Source organism: Epinephelus fuscoguttatus, linkage group LG4 (assembly GCF_011397635.1).
Source record: "Epinephelus fuscoguttatus linkage group LG4, E.fuscoguttatus.final_Chr_v1".
Classification (NCBI taxonomy): Eukaryota; Metazoa; Chordata; class Actinopteri; order Perciformes; family Serranidae; genus Epinephelus; species Epinephelus fuscoguttatus.
The window spans coordinates 14,026,670-14,045,548 of record NC_064755.1 but is presented as its reverse complement, the minus strand read 5'-3'; the positions used below and the strand labels follow the sequence as shown (position 1 = coordinate 14,045,548).

General features: G+C 42.1%; 1 protein-coding gene across 1 annotated transcript in view; it reads right to left on the bottom strand.

Moving 5' to 3' along the window:
* cdh13 (cadherin 13, H-cadherin (heart)) overlaps positions 1–18,879 on the bottom strand; it is a 460,534-nt gene that overhangs the window by 267,775 nt on the left and 173,880 nt on the right. The window contains exon 4 of the mRNA XM_049574962.1: positions 5,462–5,575. Coding sequence (XP_049430919.1) covers positions 5,462–5,575 — 114 coding nt within the window. The remainder of the gene's footprint in view (positions 1–5,461; positions 5,576–18,879) is intronic.

Sequence of the window (18,879 nt, the reverse complement as noted above, 5' to 3'; positions counted from 1 at the left end):
ATTAACGGATTCACGTCATCAGCTCATGCATTGAGTAACATTGCAAGTAAACGTTCATCCTTAAAAGTCACCAGTTATTTTTTCTCCGACTCCAGCTGCTGCAAGAAGCAGGAAAACATAATTTCATTTTATAGGTACAGTAAACTCTCCACGGTATGAGCAGTGGTTATATGAGCTTCAAAACCAGCCACAATTCAGCCCTGAGCAGAGTGACCGTCCCTTGATGACCAATAGACGGACTGCACTGTTGACAGCTCAACATTTTAGTACCAGATCTGTGAAACAGGTACCCCAACAGAGGGGGGACCAAAAATGGGGACGGTACGGAACAGTTCCATTGGTACCATCCACAACTTTTCATAGTGGAAACGGGAAAATACAGCGTACCAAACTGAACTGTTCAGTACCATACTGCTCGCTGGAAAAGGGGCTTTATAGTAGGGATGGGCAAACGATCAAAATTCATTATTCGATCATTAAACAAAAAATTAACGATCAATTATCAATTAATTGATAAGCGAGTATTTCAAAAGAGAGAAAACAAAAGAGTGCAGTGCAGACTGTCCCCGCAAGAGAGCACAGCTGCCCCAGTTTTGAGCTTCAACCCCCCAGGCCAAAGAGGAAGAATGGCGTGCATGCGCAGTTCACCCCTGGGTGTTTACAACTGTCGCCAGCCAGAGTTACAGGCTTCAGTTTTCAGCAAAACCTCCGTCTTTCAATGGCGTAGTGTTTTCAGAGGCCTCAAGGGAAGCCACCGAGGCTTCGGAGAGCAATGAGAGCCTCCGTCTGTTTCTGATTTTTTGACTGGCATAGGTCCGGCGGGGGTCTCGTAGGCCCGTCGAGCCGCCGTGCTCGCCGGGTGGGGGGTCTCGTTGGCACGGCGGCTCACCGGACCTATGCCAGGCATTGTAGGGGAAACACTGCGACTATCGATCAAAATTATTTGTGATTGACCAAAAGCCTTAACAATCAATCATCGATAATCGAAAATTGATGCCCATCCCTACTTTATAGGCTGTAAGGTGAATCAGAAAAAGTCTCACAGAAACTGATTTCCGCTCCGACATCTGGGAACTACACGATCTTTACTTTATAAAAAAAGATCGATACATGTTCAGCTAGTCAGCGGGAGTTCGTAGCTCATAACCCCACAAGAGTCCTGTGATCGGGGTCGTAATTCAGCACTTGTTCCGTTTGAGCGTATTGATCAGTTTCGCCTGAGCGTAATGAGATTTGGTACGCGAGTGGTGGCACGGCTGTCACGTGATCGCGCTACACCAATAAGGTACCTGCATTTCGTGTCACCATGGTTTCATTCAGCAGAGGAAAACAGACCCGGAAGTCCTCAAAAGTGAGCAGAAATGAGCTCAAACAGCGCTATTCACATCGCCGTGTCCATGAAACACGATGAGACAAATAGACAATAAGGTGAACTAAGCAAAAATGTCTTAAAACACATTTGATTCAATACCTGGGCATAACCAACGAATTATTACATTGACAGCATAGCTACAGAAGACGAAAACGGCCATATATTTTTTATTTTTTTGTGTGCACTGTTATCTCGTGATAACGACTTATTATTTCGTTATCTCGATATAACAAAGATTGTTTTCCCGTGATAATTGTCAAGTCTGATGATTGCACACTGGTTAATGTGATTGTCGTGATTTCAGCCTGCAAGAGCTGCCGTGGTCCTGCTAGATGCCTCCTGCTGCTTGCTGTTATCATTAGTCACACTTCTACTTTTATTATACACATATGATTATTGTCACATACTGTAGGCTACATTTCCAAATAGTCGCCAGGTGGCATACAGCCGCCGGGCACCTAATCGCCGCTGGGGGTTTGCCCCCATTTTGCACATTAAACGCTGGGGAGATTATTTCCTCATTCATTGCCTCAAGGAGGGACAGCCATGCAGGCGGGAGAGAGCAGCTCACGAGGGCTGCTCTCTCCCTGCCTGCAGGGCTGAGGAACTGTTTGCACTTTAACGCACGGGTCAGTGGTGAAGTGGCACACATGACTCGTGCTATGGACGGACGGACAAACGGACGGACAGCCACGTATCTAAAACAGGTAATACATCTGGCTACATCTTTCCTACATCAAATATCCATGATCACTTACACCCGCGTGCGTAAAAGCGCACACAATTCCATGTCCTCTCACCGTGGATGCTGTGACCTGATGGTCCGGTACTCATTGTAGCCCACTCTTATAAAACCCAATAATAATAATAATAATAATAATAATAATAACAATAAGCTACTGTGGACCTATATATATGCCATGCCTTGTAATGAAATTACCAGAGGAGTTTTAGATACGTGGTTGTCTGTCCGCCCGTCTGTCCGTCCGTAGCACAAGTCATGTGCGCCACTTCACCACCGACTCGTGCATTAAAGCGGAAACAGTCCCTCAGCCCTGCAGGCAGGGAGAGAGCAGCCCTCGCGAGCCATGCCACCACTCGCGTACCAAATCTCATTATGCTCAGGCGGAACTGATCAATATGCTCAGACGGAACAAGTGCCGAATTACAACCCTGATCACAGGACTCTTGCGGGGTTATGAGCTATGACCTCCCGCTGATTAACTGAACAGGTATCGATCTTTTTTATGAAGTTAAGATCATGTAGTCCCCAGATGTCGGAATGAGATGAAACGATAACTGTGTTCACCTTACAGCCTATTAGTGAGTTTGTATCTTATCAGAATAAGGCCCAATCCCAATACCCCACCCACCACTCACTATGTCACCGCGTTGGTTACGTTCAGGCATAAATAACTATTTTAAACAGGAAGCTGCAAGCCATCTACATTTCCAACCGGCATCTACAATGGAGTCTCCGGTTGAGTTCATCCTACCTATTGCGTTTGCTGTATTCATCATGCTTCGTTTGATGAACGACAGACGACAGGGGACTTATGCTAGCTAGGTATCTAGCTAACCAGCTAACATTACAAGGCAGCATAGTTATACGAGCTGGCGTGTTATCGTAATGTGAAAAATCTGACAATTTTGCAGAACAGGACAGATAACAGACGCCAGATAGTGCGAGCTAGCTAGCTAGCTAACAAGCAACCTAGCGACGGTAACGTTAGCTACGTATGAACTTTTTTCCCCGTCTCTTGCTCGGTGGTAGCCATGGCGACGTCTAACCCTCGCTGGCAAGTCAGCATCTGAAATCCCTCGCTCCAAAGGGCTAGTTTCATACCCACTACCCCTCATTATGCCCCCTACCCCTACATGCAAAAAGGAAGTGGGACACCCCTACCCCTCGCAGGAATGCACCAAGGGGTAGGACTAAGGGGGGGTATTGGGACAGACCCTAACTGCATGGTGTTTAAGAGATCTAAGCTCAGGTAAAAGTCATTTAAAGCCTAATTTGCAGGTTGGAGACCATGGTGAATAAATGTGTAGGAAAATGATGTAGAAACAAAAAACAAAAACATACACACATTACAGTGACTTTTGGGGTCGTTTTGTGAGAGAATTTTGCTTCCGCATCTAAAAACCCACTAACCGGAAGTGAGGTAGCGTAAGGGAGTCCGGCCGGGTTCGACTGAGTGTATCATTAATAAACATGGATCCCAGTACTAGTTTTGATACTGAAGAGGTTGAAAACGTACATTCATGTGCATATGACGGCCCACAGGCTTATAATTATGAGCCTGCTAGGCGTCCAAGAGACCAGGAACAGATCAGGGTTAGGAGAAATAACGGCCACAGGAGAGAAATAGAGCTGTGGTGCCAGTGGAGAACTGGCAGGTGTCTTGGTGTTCACATCACAACATTAAGTTTGCCATCACGTATTAGGTTACAACAAAGCTACCAATAGTCCTGCCAGTATTAGATAACTAATGTTACTTACCCATACAGAAACTAATGCGCAAATATCAGCTTGTATCAGAAGTATCTTGCTATGCGTGTTATAACTCTGCATTACAGTGTATTGACGTCCGCAGGGGAGAGGGAGAGGGAGAGAGATACGAAGATTTCCTGATAATTTTTTGTATGATAGGTGCTTGTGTGGGAACTGCCAGGCCATGTCCTCAGCTGTGGAGAGTATGTGCTGCAGGGAGGTGGATACCTTCTGGGCTCTGGTGAAGAATCTGACCCCCAGACCAGACATAACATGTCTCACACTACCCATCAACCCTCACGCCACCCGCTCCTGTCTCAAACACGGAGGACTCCCTCTCCGCGGAGCCCGCCCACCCCGCACATACCCCCGAGGCTCGGGCCTCCAAGGCGCTGTGCCGCGAGCCTCGAGGGTATGTGTGAGGGCGGGCGGGCTCCGGCAGGAACATAATCCTCCTGTCCAAAATGAGCGCTGCACACCACCGCGTTTTTGGCCACAGATGAAGCCGTGAAATCGCGCTTCTTCACCTGCACAAAACGCACCCAGGCACGAACTAACTCCATTCCTTTTTCTGTCCGGAAAACGGTGGACTCGATGTCCTGACAGACTCGAGTTTGTGCAACCTGCACAAACACAATAATTCGGCATAATCACAAATGGTGAAATGCACTGTTAACAACCGAAAAAAAAATACTAACTCACAAGTTTACTACTGCTCAGACTCACTACCACCTACTACTCTGCATTGGACAGAGGCAGGGTCAAAGACGCAGAATCCCTCTCGTGACATAGTATCAGGCGATGTTGAAAAAAAGTGTTTTTAGAAGAGGAGCTAAAAACAGCCACTTTTTCCTCTGAATTTGTGCCCTTATGTCATGTAAACCATAATAAATTCTGAATTAACTTCTCATATGGTAATTTTCAGACAAGGTTATGTATATTTTTTTTTTTAAAAATTAACCTGCAAGCTGCACTTTAAGTAAAATGCTAATAAGCTTGCCAGAATGTATTTGATGGGATATCATCTGAATACGAATACAATACATCTGGAATGTATTGTTTTTCTGTAGAAAAAATCAATGCAAATAGACTTTGTTGACACTAGATCAATGAAATATATGAAATATACAAAGAACTTTGTAAAGCATCTTGTGACATAACAGTGGTTGGCAGTGACTTTACAGACCCACTTGATGCTTGTCTGCTATTTGATGTGAAATCATAATCACAGAACTTCTCTTTTCACTTTTTCTTATATATTTTTCTGTATAGCTGCAGTCACCATCTTTATATTTGCCATAAATTGACTGTGGAGCCGTGTAACAGATGCAGAGAAGTAGAATGCCGTATCTTTCTGTTGAAGGACCATGGCAAAAATTCACAAAAATGACCAAACTGTCAGGGACCATAAAAATAATATTTTCCAAACCTCTAAATAATGCACATATAGAATCTGTGGTCCTGTACCTGGGCAATTTTCTTTCTCCAGGCAGAACATTGTTATTCCTTGTCATGAAATAGTACCAGTGCAAGACTTGGATGCTGTTGGGAAATCAAGCCCACCTGAGTTTATGACAGGACCGTGTGTTTCTTACCCTGCCAATGATCCTGGGGAAGGGAGCTCTCTGGTTCTCAGTTACGATCATAGGAGGGACCAGCAGGGATCTCTTAGATCTGAATGGCAGTGTCTGGCCAACACCCAGGATATCCTAAAACACAAAGATGAGAAACCATACTGTTAAACTTTGAAACAGCAATCCTTTACATTTTATGTCTTGCCAAGCCGCGCTGTGAAGTGTTCTCCTATGTTGTACTTGTTAGCATGTTGTTAGCCATTTACCATGAACCCCACAGAGGATGCATTAAAAACACACACAGCAAGTGGTAATGTCTGCACTTTGAAATGTTGAGAAAATGTTAAAATAAGCTACACGTTTGGAGTGATTCCCAAGTCCAGTGGCAGAGTGGTAGGTACTATAAGGAATACGAAGATTCACTTTAATTCATTCAGCCAATATGTTAAATAAGGACGGGAGAGAGACGCAACAAAGATAAATAGTAAAGCAAGAGCAACCGAGACAAAGGGATGGTAAAACTGAAGAAATAAGAGATGACATGGTTTTGGCAGAGTAGTTGTGTTGTTCATGCAGAAAAAGCCAATCTGAAATGTTATTTTTGCTCTTGAGAGCACAATAGCATAATCTAATTTCATCTTCCACCCTCCTGCTGCTGTCAACAAAGACGTGGTTGTTACTGTATAATACAGTGAGAGAACCCCCCCCCCGCCTTCTTCACTTTCAGATCTTTGATACAGTTAGGCCCCCTCTGCTTGGATGGTGATGATAATAATGTCTGTCACTGACACCATGAACAGGAAGCTGGAATCCTGGCTGCTAACATGGAGGTGATGACCTCGCGGGGAGGACAGGCTGCTGACTGTCTGCATACCTGGACACGAGCCGAGGAGGGACAACAAACACACACACATACACATAGCAGTACAAAAAATGTCCACAAAACATGCTTATGCTTTGTTAGACACACTGAAATTAAAATAAAAACTATTTGATGTAATTTACTTCAATTTCTATCATTTAACATACATTTCAATGAACCACATTTTACCTTACATTCTGTAAATTTAATTTTACCCTCAGTCTGGCTCTGTTTATGTCTTTGACAACCTACTACCCGGAGATACAATTACAGCTTCACAAGCAGTGCGGCACTGTTCAGTGATGCATCCCGATCTCCCAAAATAATCACAAGTCGGGTCAGAGGGAAAGCCATTTACCTGCACATAGGGCTAATTTGCCAACCGAGAAGGTGACAAAGGAAAACAACCACTAAAGGTCTTTGAGATTCACTTTTTCAGCACAAAAGCCACAGCAAGTTATATCTACTAGTTTTTTGGGGTTTTTTAAGGTAAAAAAAAAAGATTTTTGGGCATTTTGATGCTTTATTGTGATGGTGAGAATGATACAAAAGGAGAGAGAGAGGGGTAGACCTGCAGCAAAGGGTCCTGGGCCGGACTCAAACCCTCGACGCTGCCCGGGACTCAGCCTTAATCGTGTGTGCTCTAACCCGTCAGCTGCCAGGGCACCCAGTATCAGCTAGTCTTAATAGTTTAGGCATCATTCTATTGGGTAAAGTCTATCTTATATTGATGGTAATCATACTGCAAGGATCAAACATGAGTACAGAAAGGTACTGTCCAAGCAAATGATCATGCGTAACTTCTATACAGACTACAGCAAGTAACTCAATTCACTTGCCCTATAACAGTTTGCCTCTGATCTGGCAAAACTATTTCAACTGAAACACACACACACACACACACACACACACACACACACACACACACACACACAGTGGGAGAAACTAGAGTGTATAATGTGCGTCATTGGTGATTAGCCTCTGCTGCTTTTCTTCTCATACTTGTACTCCAGTAATACACCAATTAATAGTGAGAATATTGTTTCTCTGGTTTTCACTCTCAGCAGGGAACTCCTCACTGATATCGCGTTTATTGTAAAGCCTCCATTCTTCACCCAGTAAACGCTGTATTTAGTATGATTGATCCAGGGATATTAATCACTTGCTTAAAGACTTTTTTCCTGCTACAGCATACATATATGCTCTGTAAGTTTATCTCCATGCTCATCTTTGAGACAATTACAGTACCCAAAAGAAAGAAAGGCTTACATCTTTTTGTGTCAGGATAGCACCCTGTGTCTTTGCACCTACCAGTCAGAGAGCCATAGATGGTAAAGTAGGTGAGGTTATTTCGGGCACCCCTGCTTCCAGAAGTTCTACAAGTAGGTCCAATTCATTTTCCCCATAGATAAAGTCACATGACTCGAAGTTGGAGCTCTTTTACAGTGTGAATCAGTGTGAAACTCTTCCCGCTAAATCATCAGTACATAAAATGAAGAACTGCTTTTAAAAATATCTGGTTCTTTGATGAAAAACCAAAGGAACAAGTTGTTGTATATAAAAACTTTTGAGGAAGATAATAACTACAACTCCCTAGATGCAGCATGTAGCACCAATGGCAAGTGAAAGCTAAGGATGAGATTGACAACACTGAAATTACATTACTGCACCTCTGTAGGCTATGTTCTGTATTCAATACAGAAAGAAGGAAAACATTTCCAGGAACCAGCAGCCCTCCCACTTTGCAATTAGCCGAAAATGTTTCGTACAGCCAAGGAAATCTTTGCATTGAGCAGTGAGGTCAGCGCTGACTCATAGGGAGACAGTCACTCTGACCAACAACCAGACAGCAGTCTGCTACAGACTTTGAACACGTTAGTTTTTCTGCTAATGCTACTCATCTAACTCACAAACACGAATACTCATCTGGTGGTTTGTCTTGGTATGCTGAACTAGCAACCAAACTAACACCCATCAGGGAAAGTGCATTTCTAACTTCAGTGTGCAGCCTAGTGAGTTAATTAGCTTGATTAGCTACTTCATGTCATTTTAGTCTGATCATTCATTCAATCTTTATTTACATTTCGAGGGATCATTTTTTTCTGTTGATGCAAAGGGCAGTGCAAAAAAATCAAGGAAGTGACAATACATACATGAGGGTAGATGGAAACGGGAGTATAGACAAAACGAAACAAACAATCTTGAGGAATCACTGAGAGTATGCCCTCATTTGCAATGCTGACAGTATGATTTAAACAAAATAAAACACAGAAAAACACTAGAAAACAAACAAACAACAACAGAACACAGACACTTTTACATGCCAAAGCAGAGTAGTTTATAATTATGGTTTTAAATTGACCTACAGGTTCAAGCGTGGTAACTCTGAATGTGTGTTGTTAATTGTTCCAAGTGTCTACAGCACAACAACTCAAGTCAGTTCCCCCAAACTCAGTGCTTGCATGTGGGACTTCAAGCATTAGCCACTTGAACGAGTTGAATAATGACGACGGGACCAGTTTAATAAAGAAGTGATAAATGAAGGCATGTTGCCATTTAGGGCTCTGTGAACAAAAAGAAAAAAGAAACCAATGCCTATCACATCTTATTGTTAGGGATGGCTGCTCAACCTTTTCACACAAGATGCAACGATGAGTAGAGTAATGGTTACCAGTAATACATCCTAGGGCAGAGTGACAAACAGAGTCTGGGGTTTAAGAGGCAGAGGTGTGTCTATAGAGAACATCACGGTAATCCAAAACAGATAAGAAAATGGCTTCAATTATGCACTACTACTGAGCACAGGAATATTAACTCTATTTCTGTGCAAATATATAAAAAAAAATTGTCGTAGCTCGTTGACAAGTGTGTCAGTGTCAAATTTAAATATAACTTTTGAATCCAGAAAAATACCAAAATATTTATCCTCCTGAGACCCTCTCATTACTATGACCATTCAGAATAGTAATAAGCAAACTACTGCCTCACCATTCATTACCACACATCGTATACCAATGATTTAGCCAGTTTTTCTGTGTGAGCTTGTTTATTTTGTCTTTCTTCCCACTGCCAGGGCTTCGACATTGAAATGATCCTCCAGGGGGCTTTGCTGAAAAAGAGCATTTTCTGTTATTTTCCAAAAGACCTTTTTCTTCCTTGATGATAAAAAACACTATACCAAAAAAGAAAAATATCACTTTGACTGTATTTTTGACAGTAAAGAGATAAATGTGATTTCAGTTGGACCTTAGTGAACCTTCCTCACACTAATCTAACTGGCCCCATGTGACCACAGTCCATTGTCCACGCAAAGGCAATCACTGCCTAAATGTTGAGCAAAATGACAGAACAATGTGAGTGAAAGAAACAACACAGAAACGAGCCCAGTCGTTGAGCCCTGGATAGGATGACAACACAGTTTCAATATGAAAGGGAAAATACCGACCTGAGGTTTCTGTGGTTTCATTTACAATGCAAATATTCTCTTTTGTCCTTCATCTTTTATAGCCTACTGTACAACCCTTTATTGACGATGTGCACTGCACAGGGCTGTGGTTGTGTGTGTGTGTGTGTGTGTGTGTGTGTGTGTGTGTGTGTGTGTGTGTGTATGCAGGGGATTGTTTGCGTGTTTACTGTTCACACTCCTGTTCTTGGCTGACAGGGACTCTGGCACCACTCTCACCCTGTCAGAATGACGGAAAGAGAACAGGTAAGAGGGAAAAAAAACGGAGCCATTTGTTTACAGCACAGTGCCGACACTCAGACAGAGAGGGCAACGGCAAACACTCACACCACTAACTGTCTCACCCACCACCCCCCTCCTAGCTACAAAGGTCAGAGAGAACACAATGACACAGTAATCATAAACACAACCCGACCAGAACAAACCAAAGACACACCGAGCAGTCTCTGAAATGGCCACTCTTATCAGACCCACTGGCGGATGACCTTCCAAATGTCAAAGACAGAAATCTGAAACTGGACCTGAAGCGGTTAAACAGAACGCTGCACAAAGCTGTGAGAGATTATAGGACCTATCTTGTGTCTAAAGAGCACAGGCAGTGGTGTGTGTACATGTATGCGACCAGTTCGCATGAGGGTTGATGGACTTTTAAGCACTGCCTGTAAAAAATCCGGCCTGAGTCTGGAGCCAGGGGATGAGTGCATCAATCCCATCATGCACAGGTCTCAGCTGTGTGATATTTGTGAAGGAGGGGAAGAAGAGCTGGGAGGCAAACAGGCACCATGAGGTAATTTTAGTGGCTGAATGTGGGGACTGGTGACAGGGGTTAGGGCTGTGACAGATCATGCCGTCAAATCCACGTCTTCACTGAGCTGCGATATAGCAGATGTGGAAAGGGAGTGATGGCACTTGAAAACCTATCAATGTTCTGCAGGTGGATCAAAAGAGCGAGACGCACTGACAGGTGTGTTCAGTTGGACACAGAGACGTTTGTCTTGTTCGTAGAGGACGGCTCGTCCCGGGGTATTTTAGAAAAAGGCAACTTGCAGCTCTGCTTTCCATACTTGCACCTTTTTACCTGCCACATTGCAGCTTTACCTCTTTCTTTTCTCACACTTAGCAATAGCTGCTCTTCACACTTTTTCTCTCCGCAGTCTGCATGTGTGATGAATAGTGTTCGTACAGCTCGGTGACACCATAAGAGAAGGAAGCCATGAATCTTTAATGTGTCCTGTTCATAAATTACTGCCGCACCATCAACCCTGATCCAGCCTTAATACATTTGCTTCTCTCTCTGTCTCTCAAATGATCATTAGGGCATTTCAGTGTACTGAGTTGAAAGTGTCATGGCAAGATAGAAAGTCTTGTTGAGAAGATCTGAATATATTTGACCAACCAGACTGGAGGACACATGTAGCATTTATAGCTTTTACATGCATATTTACTCTACTACAGTACAGTAAATATGTGTATAGTTGTGTGTGTGTGTGTCCCTGCATGTGCGAGGGAGAGAAAGATGGAGCTTTTGTCATTGTCATCTGAGCGCAGAGTTACTGTGGCAGTAAAGTCACGTCCTTGTCCATTCTGCCATTTTCACTCTCAATGCTATATTGAGAAGTGTCATTACTCATTCCTGACAATGTGTGGGAGACATGGTGAGAAATGGATAATATCAAGGCCAGCATCGGCCACTGGTGACAGGGATGGACAGCTATTCCGTGTGGAATAAACTCTTGGATATGCAGCCAGGTCATGCAATCAATCAGTCCTAATACACAGCTAAGCTCATCTATGTTAGTCAGCAGTATATATGTACAAAACTACATAATAAATGTACATACTCTCCTTGTAACATGTCCTTCAATGTCGGTGTTGACCACCGACTGTATTAAAAACACTGGGCATAGCAACCATGAGTCATCCATTGATTTGTGGACTTCGTTTGGGCATTTTCGTCATTGCCATCTTTGATTTTCAAAGCCAGAAGTGATGTCATAAGCCCTTTTTACACAGGGATCATGCTTTAGAGGTCCCTTCTTTAAGTTGCGTTTGCATTTTTTACAAAGAACCAAACAACGGCAGCATCATGCCACTCCAGAGTGTGACTTTAGACAGCACGCCAATATTGCAGAAGCAAAAGAGGCATGACAGGTGTGACATGAAACATAACAGTGGCTGCCTCTTGTGGTACATATAACAGACACATTTACAGCGCTTTATCAACAATGACAATAGCATAACATGCCAATAACAATCATTTACTGTGCCTGGTAAATGGAGGCTGATCTTGTTCTCTGTTTGGAGGGCAAGGGGCTCCCAGACCTCAACGCTTTCCCAATTTGCAGACATTTTTGGTCGTTGCTCTTCTTTTTTGAGTTAGCTGCTAACTACTACAGCTACTTTTTATCGTGGATCCTTGACATTTTTGAGCTTTTGGCTTTTTAATTTTTTTGATTTTGTAATTTCTTTAGGCTGTGTTAATGTGTATCACACACACACACACACACACATATACATATATACATGAGGACAAAAATGGTCCCACCGAATTTTATCGCAAGTCATGCATTCTACAATATCATAGTTTCAATCTAGAGCCCCGGCTTCAAAATTTTGTTTTTGCTATTTTTCATTAGATTGAGCCACTTTCTCATGTTTTGCCCTTTGGGGCAAATATACGGCATTTTCCTGGTTTCCACTAGAGGCATTGATGCTGTGTATTGGAGCACTGCAGGCCAATGCAGTTAAACTAACATGAAGTGCGTGTGTTGATATGGATGTCAGATAGGTTTGTGTGCATGTGTATGTATGTGTGTAGCATATTAGGGATGGGCAGCACAAACATCCCTAATAGGTCCGTGCGAACTCAAAGCGGACGTCCGCAAGCCCTGTGCACGCGAAGCTCAGATTTTACAACCGCGCACACCGGTGACTGCTCGGCATGTATTTTTCACATCGCGGGGATTTTTCACGGACATTTTTACAGGAAACTACAACGCAGAAGTGCACTCGACTATGAAAGCCCGAATGACTGCGGTCATTCCTCGCGGAGTAGTAGTCTCTGCATGTTTCTCCTGTTTGTAGAAGAGCATCAAACTAGCTGGTAACCCATCTCACATCTGAACTGCATGTCAAATAAAGGGGGGAAATAAGACGGCGAATAGTAAAAGTCGCATTAAAAAATTGATTTTTCAAAAATAAAACAACTATTCAAAAATCGTGACCCATCCCTAGTGCATATGTATGTATGCAGCTTCAGATATAGAAATGATGTTATGCTGCAGGTACACTGAAACCCACAATTTTTGATCCCATGGCCAACATATAATCATGCATTCTATTTTATCATGCTTTCAATCTAGAGCCCTCGCTTCAAATTTGTAGTTTTTACAATTCCCACCGGACTGAGCCATTTTCTTGTTTTTGCTCTATGGGGCAAATACATGGTATTTTCTTGGTTTCAACTAGGAGCACTGATGCTGTATCATAGAGCACTGCAGGCAAATGTAGCAACTGTATGCAACTAAAATGAGGTGTATGTGTGTGGATATGGATGTTGGAGATTGGTGTGTGTATGTGAGTGAGTTTGCAGCTTGAGAGATGGAAAGTCACAATTCCTCGCTCCCTGCATGTGCACTTCAAACTCAATAGAATATAAAATATAAGATCTTCTAGGAGATCCTAAATGATGACCCTACCTTATATTAAACAATGGCATTTATTCATTACCACCACTACTAAATATTGACATGTATATATGCAAATAAAAAGTGAGTCCAAATTAGGGACAGTGGGTCTAATACTAGCACAAAGCTATCTAGCAAGCCACATCTTTCCAAGGTAACCATTAGCTAGTAGTAGGCTATGCTTTTTAACTGAGCTAAATTGGCATCATTTAATGTCAGACAACTGATGTCAAAAAAGGCCTGACTCATCGTACATGTTTTGATTTAAAGAATGAGTGCAGGGTTTTCTGATTCTTGCTAGCTTTAGCTTTACTGTACATTTTTGTACAAACATACAGTAGACCACATCCTCCCCAGAAAAGAAGTAGAAAAGCGTGGACCTTGCCAGCCCACTCATGGTGCGTTCAGTACAACTTGGAAAAACATCCTCGCGTGTTAAAATGGTTCAAACAGCTGTCCAACTCGATTTACAGTATGGAAATAGGGACAGATATCGCAACTGAAGGGGACATGTAACCCATTTATCCCTTGTCGACTCCTGTCCTTGTGTGCCTTCGTATAAGAGCAAGTGTTCTCAGGCCATTTTTCATTTCCTCTGGAAGTGATCTTGTAGTTTTGCTTTATTTCTAAAACAAAATAAGATAATAGGTTATTAGAGAGTCAAAACTTTTACAGGATTATATATATTATATATTAGTAATAAAAAGCAATGATGAACACTTTACATGGACCATAAGTTCACAGGTTAGAATTTATAATCTAAAGGCCAAAACACACCGGCGGTGTACGACGCGCATCAAAACAGCCGCCCCCATTATTTTCTATTTACAAACCCAGACTGCCGGCGGCTTGATGCGCGTCGATGTGCCGCACCGCGGCACTTTACGCTATTGTCCTATTTTTCCAGCGTCGCCGCCCTTGAAAAATCGCTATTTTGTACTTCCCAGCCTAGCGAACTGGAGTGTGCAATAGAAATCCGGTTGATGCCCCGCAGCGCGACGCTTTTTGTGTGTGTTGGGGGTGGCACTTGACTCGCGTCAAGTCAAGTCGTGTAATACTGCATATTCCTTATCACTGACAAATCCCAGACATTGATAATTACTTTTTTTTTTTTTTAAACATAGTGGCATCATGACACCAGAGGAACTTTTTTTTAAAGGATGCACAAGGGTTAAATCCCCTGCGGTGGGTCACACATAACATGTTGACATAACATGATCCCGTCCTGCCAGCTGTCCCTTTATACAGACCTTGTTTTGGTGCTGTTACTACCTCCAATGGCGGTTTAAAGGCAAGACAACTCTGTAATCCCATTCCAGACTTATATGTTTTGTACAGAATGACAAGGCAGCATAACAGCATTATGGAAGTGTTAAAGGGGCTATAGACTGTGGCAATGCCTCTCAGACAGCCTGTCACTTAAAGCGACCACACCCTTAGTAAAATGTAAACAGGTGAGTTATAAAAAAAAAATGAATTCCCCTACGAATTTTCTACGGAGACCAAAACCTTTTTTTGTACCAGGCTGTAAACATCTATATTTCTGTTGTGACATTGGGCATTTTAACATGGGGGTCTGTGGGGAAAGACTCTTTCCTGGAGCCAGCTTGGTGTTGACAGCACAATGTGTCACACTCTGTTAAAGTATAATCAACAAAGCATAAACACTTTTCATCTTAGTCAAGCAGAATGCAGTGAGACACTGATGACTAATGGTTATTTCAAATATTCAATTAGCTCATTTAATTAATACTGTGCCAAAGTGATTATATGTGTGTGTACAATCGCACCTGCAGATAGTGGGGAGAGTGCACGGAAAATAATCCAGACACAACTGTTTCAAACCAGGCTCATTATAAAATGATGTCATGCAAAACTGCACCTATTAGACGTACGTTTACCTAATTGCACCAACACTGGGCACAATAATTGTTTATTGCTATAAATTGCTTTCATGTTACATGGTTCAGACAGTGCTATATGCAATGTCATGTTAAAAAACAATACAGCAACAACTTAACTTATCAGTGTTCTTAGTATATGAAATAATGTACATCTGTGATAGGGATGTCAGAGGTTGACCGCTGAGAAGACTATTGAATGGTAACACATGTCGGTCTGTAGGTTAGTTTTGCTGCTCTTCAGTTTACTGCACTGCACTCCAACTGGGTCTAGCAGGAGACAGACAGGTGACTTGCTGCGTTAACATATGAAAGCATAGTGCTAAAGTTGTTAACATTGTGTAACTGTTTTTTTTTTTTTTTGCAGCCCAGCTAGCTAGTGCCAACCTGGCCTGGCCGGTGCGCTGTGCAGAGTGGTCAAGGCTAACGTTAGCTTACCAGTGGAAACCGGAGGGTGAGCACTAGGTTTCCACATGTTATGGTGGCTAGCTGGTTGTCTGTCGGCAAAGCCGAGAAAAAGAAATTAAAAGGAAACACATTTACATTAAAAGCCATTAAAATTTCACCACCTTTAAAAGGATGGTGCGGTGCTGGAAGGAGCGCCACACCAAAAGGCCTCTTGTATATCACCTCATTTTGCCACTGGTTTATCTATCAGTCAATATGGGTGTCAGCTATCTAAAGCACAATTAACCTAAATGGACATCCTAAATCTGTAATATGTCAGTTTGGGTGTCGAAGTCTTGACAACTGTGTTTTGAGTTTATCAGCCATTAGCACTGTAGAGAGGGATTTAATCTGTACAGTACTTATACTCATTTCTGTTACCACTGGTGTAATATTGCAGCACTTTTGAGTATCAAGAAACTTCTCCATTTCTTCCTTTTAAAACCAATTTCTAAAATAATGTCTTTGTTATCCTCTGCTGACCTGAAAAAGTCATCCATGTGATGATCCATGTTTCCCTTGACTTCCATCACAGTCAGACGTTTCTCTCATGTGCGGCTGGTACAACACCCAGAAGAGAGGCTTTTAACTAAATCTAAGAGACCTGAGCATCATTTTCATAATCTAATTTTAGCTCTTCTACTTCACTTGTCACCTAATTTTAGGATCTATTCCAAAATTTGAACAATACTACTTATATTCTTGACCCTACAGGCTCCTAAAAGCCAAATTGGAGCCTGACTGCAATACACAGTGTGGCACTAATTGATGAGCTGGGCCTGGAAATGGTGTAAAAATGATGCTTTACTTCTCTGAAAAATGATCACTGGCTGAAAAATGATGGGCTGCTCGGTTATCCTTTTCAATCATGATAATCAAAGCACCATTAGGCAGAAGGTCTCATCAAAATGTAGTTTACTGTCATCTTCACTGCTAAATACCATTTCATATGTTTCCTTTTGTACTCTCTGATTTTAGTATTTATCTGATGTTAGACAAAGCATTGTTACAATTAGCACAGCTGTTTTTGAATAATGCATATCAATAATTGAGAGGTAAAGGTTTGTTTTGCTGCTCTTGTAAGTTAATATGACGTTAAGCCTTTTGGTTTCCTCTCCAGAACTTGCTCCCACGCATGAAAGCTAGAAAAAATGTGTAAGTTAGCAGATATATTTAAACCATTTCAGCAAAAGATGGAGGAGCCGATGCAAAAACCGACAAACAATAGACAAAGGCAGTAAACAGAATTAACAAATGACAGCTACAGAACAAGCTAAAGAGCCATGGCGTGAGTGGGATGGAGACAGAGAGAGGAAGATTATTTGTGTTGTGAGGTACAATGTGAGATGTTGTGCTGTGGTTGCAAGATGTCACGTCTTAGTCATCCTCAGAAAGCCTTACTAAACATTGAATGCTTGGTTAAAGAAAATCTATTTGCCGTTGCAGGATGAGGATTTTGCTCAGGATGCAATATTACGTTTCATTCAGTGCCCGCAAATGCATGAAACATAACAAAAGCAAAATAAATAGGCTTTTGGACTCAGATTATTTTGCCTCTTATCAGTTGTTACATTTGAATGGTGTCTGTCAATGCCCCTGAAGGTAAGAAAATGTTCTGCATAGCTGTTGTTCTGCACAACGCAACCAAAATAACACAGAACAATACACACAAACAATTCCATATCTTGGAGCATGCATTTGTTAAATTGAAATGCATTCTTTCATTAATTCATATATTGATCGATTGAAAAAAAAAAGGGGGAATAAATTACTCTTTGAATCGAGAGTTTTGCGCATAATAAGAATCATTCATCAGCTGTCTCTCTCCCTCTGGGCCTGTGTTACAGCAAAACTAACAGCTCGCGCAAAGGAATTAAAAAGTGATTCTCTCCACCTTCGCTCACAGCACTTATCAATTATCACGAGCCAATATTTCCTGCCACGATAACATTAGTTATGCCAGTAAATTCATCATGGAATGTTTCCACTCTGCGTTAGGGCGGAAACAAAGGGAGGTTTGGGCAAATGCAGAATTTAACTTTGACAGGAGCATAACACAGAGATTTCATTACCAAAACACAATTTCAAAGAGAAACCTGCTCCGTAGTACAATAATTGAAAAACAGGGAAGAGGCATCAAGGCAGCTCGACTACCTTGAGTACTCTCTCAGATTGGAGATTTAAAGCTCAGCAGTCCCAGTGCAGTCAGTGCTGTCAGCAGAGTCATTCCACAAGTCAAACCCCTGGCTTATTGAAACAAGCTTTTAAATATGCCATGAGTTAGTTACAGATTCTTTAGAAGCTGCTGCAGCACTGAACTCGTGTTTGATGGGCCACTTGAGACGGTGCAGAGGCGTGAGGTGGGGGAGTGTGGGGGGGCTACAGGAAATGGACAGAAAAAGGGACAATAGATTTTCTGATGATGTGAGTCCCAGAGCTCGAGGAGCTTCAGCAGATTAATTGATAGTGAAATAATGAGAGCTTTTAACCACCCTGCCTCACTAGACGACTCTTCCTCTCTCATATCATTCTATTAGATTTAGGATGTCTTCCTCTCTGCCCGGCTCCTCCAACATTTTTTTTTTTTTTTTTTTTTTAATCTTTGTTTCTCTCCCTTCCCTTTGCCTAATTTATGCACTTCGTGACTGTGTGTGCTCTGCAATTAACAGTTAAGTAAATCTACTTCAGGATAGATGGAGACATAAAAGCATTTGTCCACCAGAAAGATAAAATACTTAATCATCTTCCTCTGATGGGTAGCTTGATGGAATCTTTAGGCAGAAAGTTAAGGAAAGACAAAAAGTAAAACACAAAATGGTTTAAACTGTGGTAATAATGTGCTGTACTGTATGTTCCAACTGTCAATGCTTTTTGTTTGTCACACAGCAACATGTTGTCCCTCATCCTGAAGGACAACCTAGGTCTTATTTGATTGTTCTGGCAATCTTTTCTTGGTAATAATAACACTGGATCTTGTTTACAATCAGTCTGATTGTCTGCTTTCTTTGCTGTTATTGTAACTTATAGAAAAGATGGCAAATGCTTCTACAATAAGACCTGAGCTACAAGAAACCACAGTT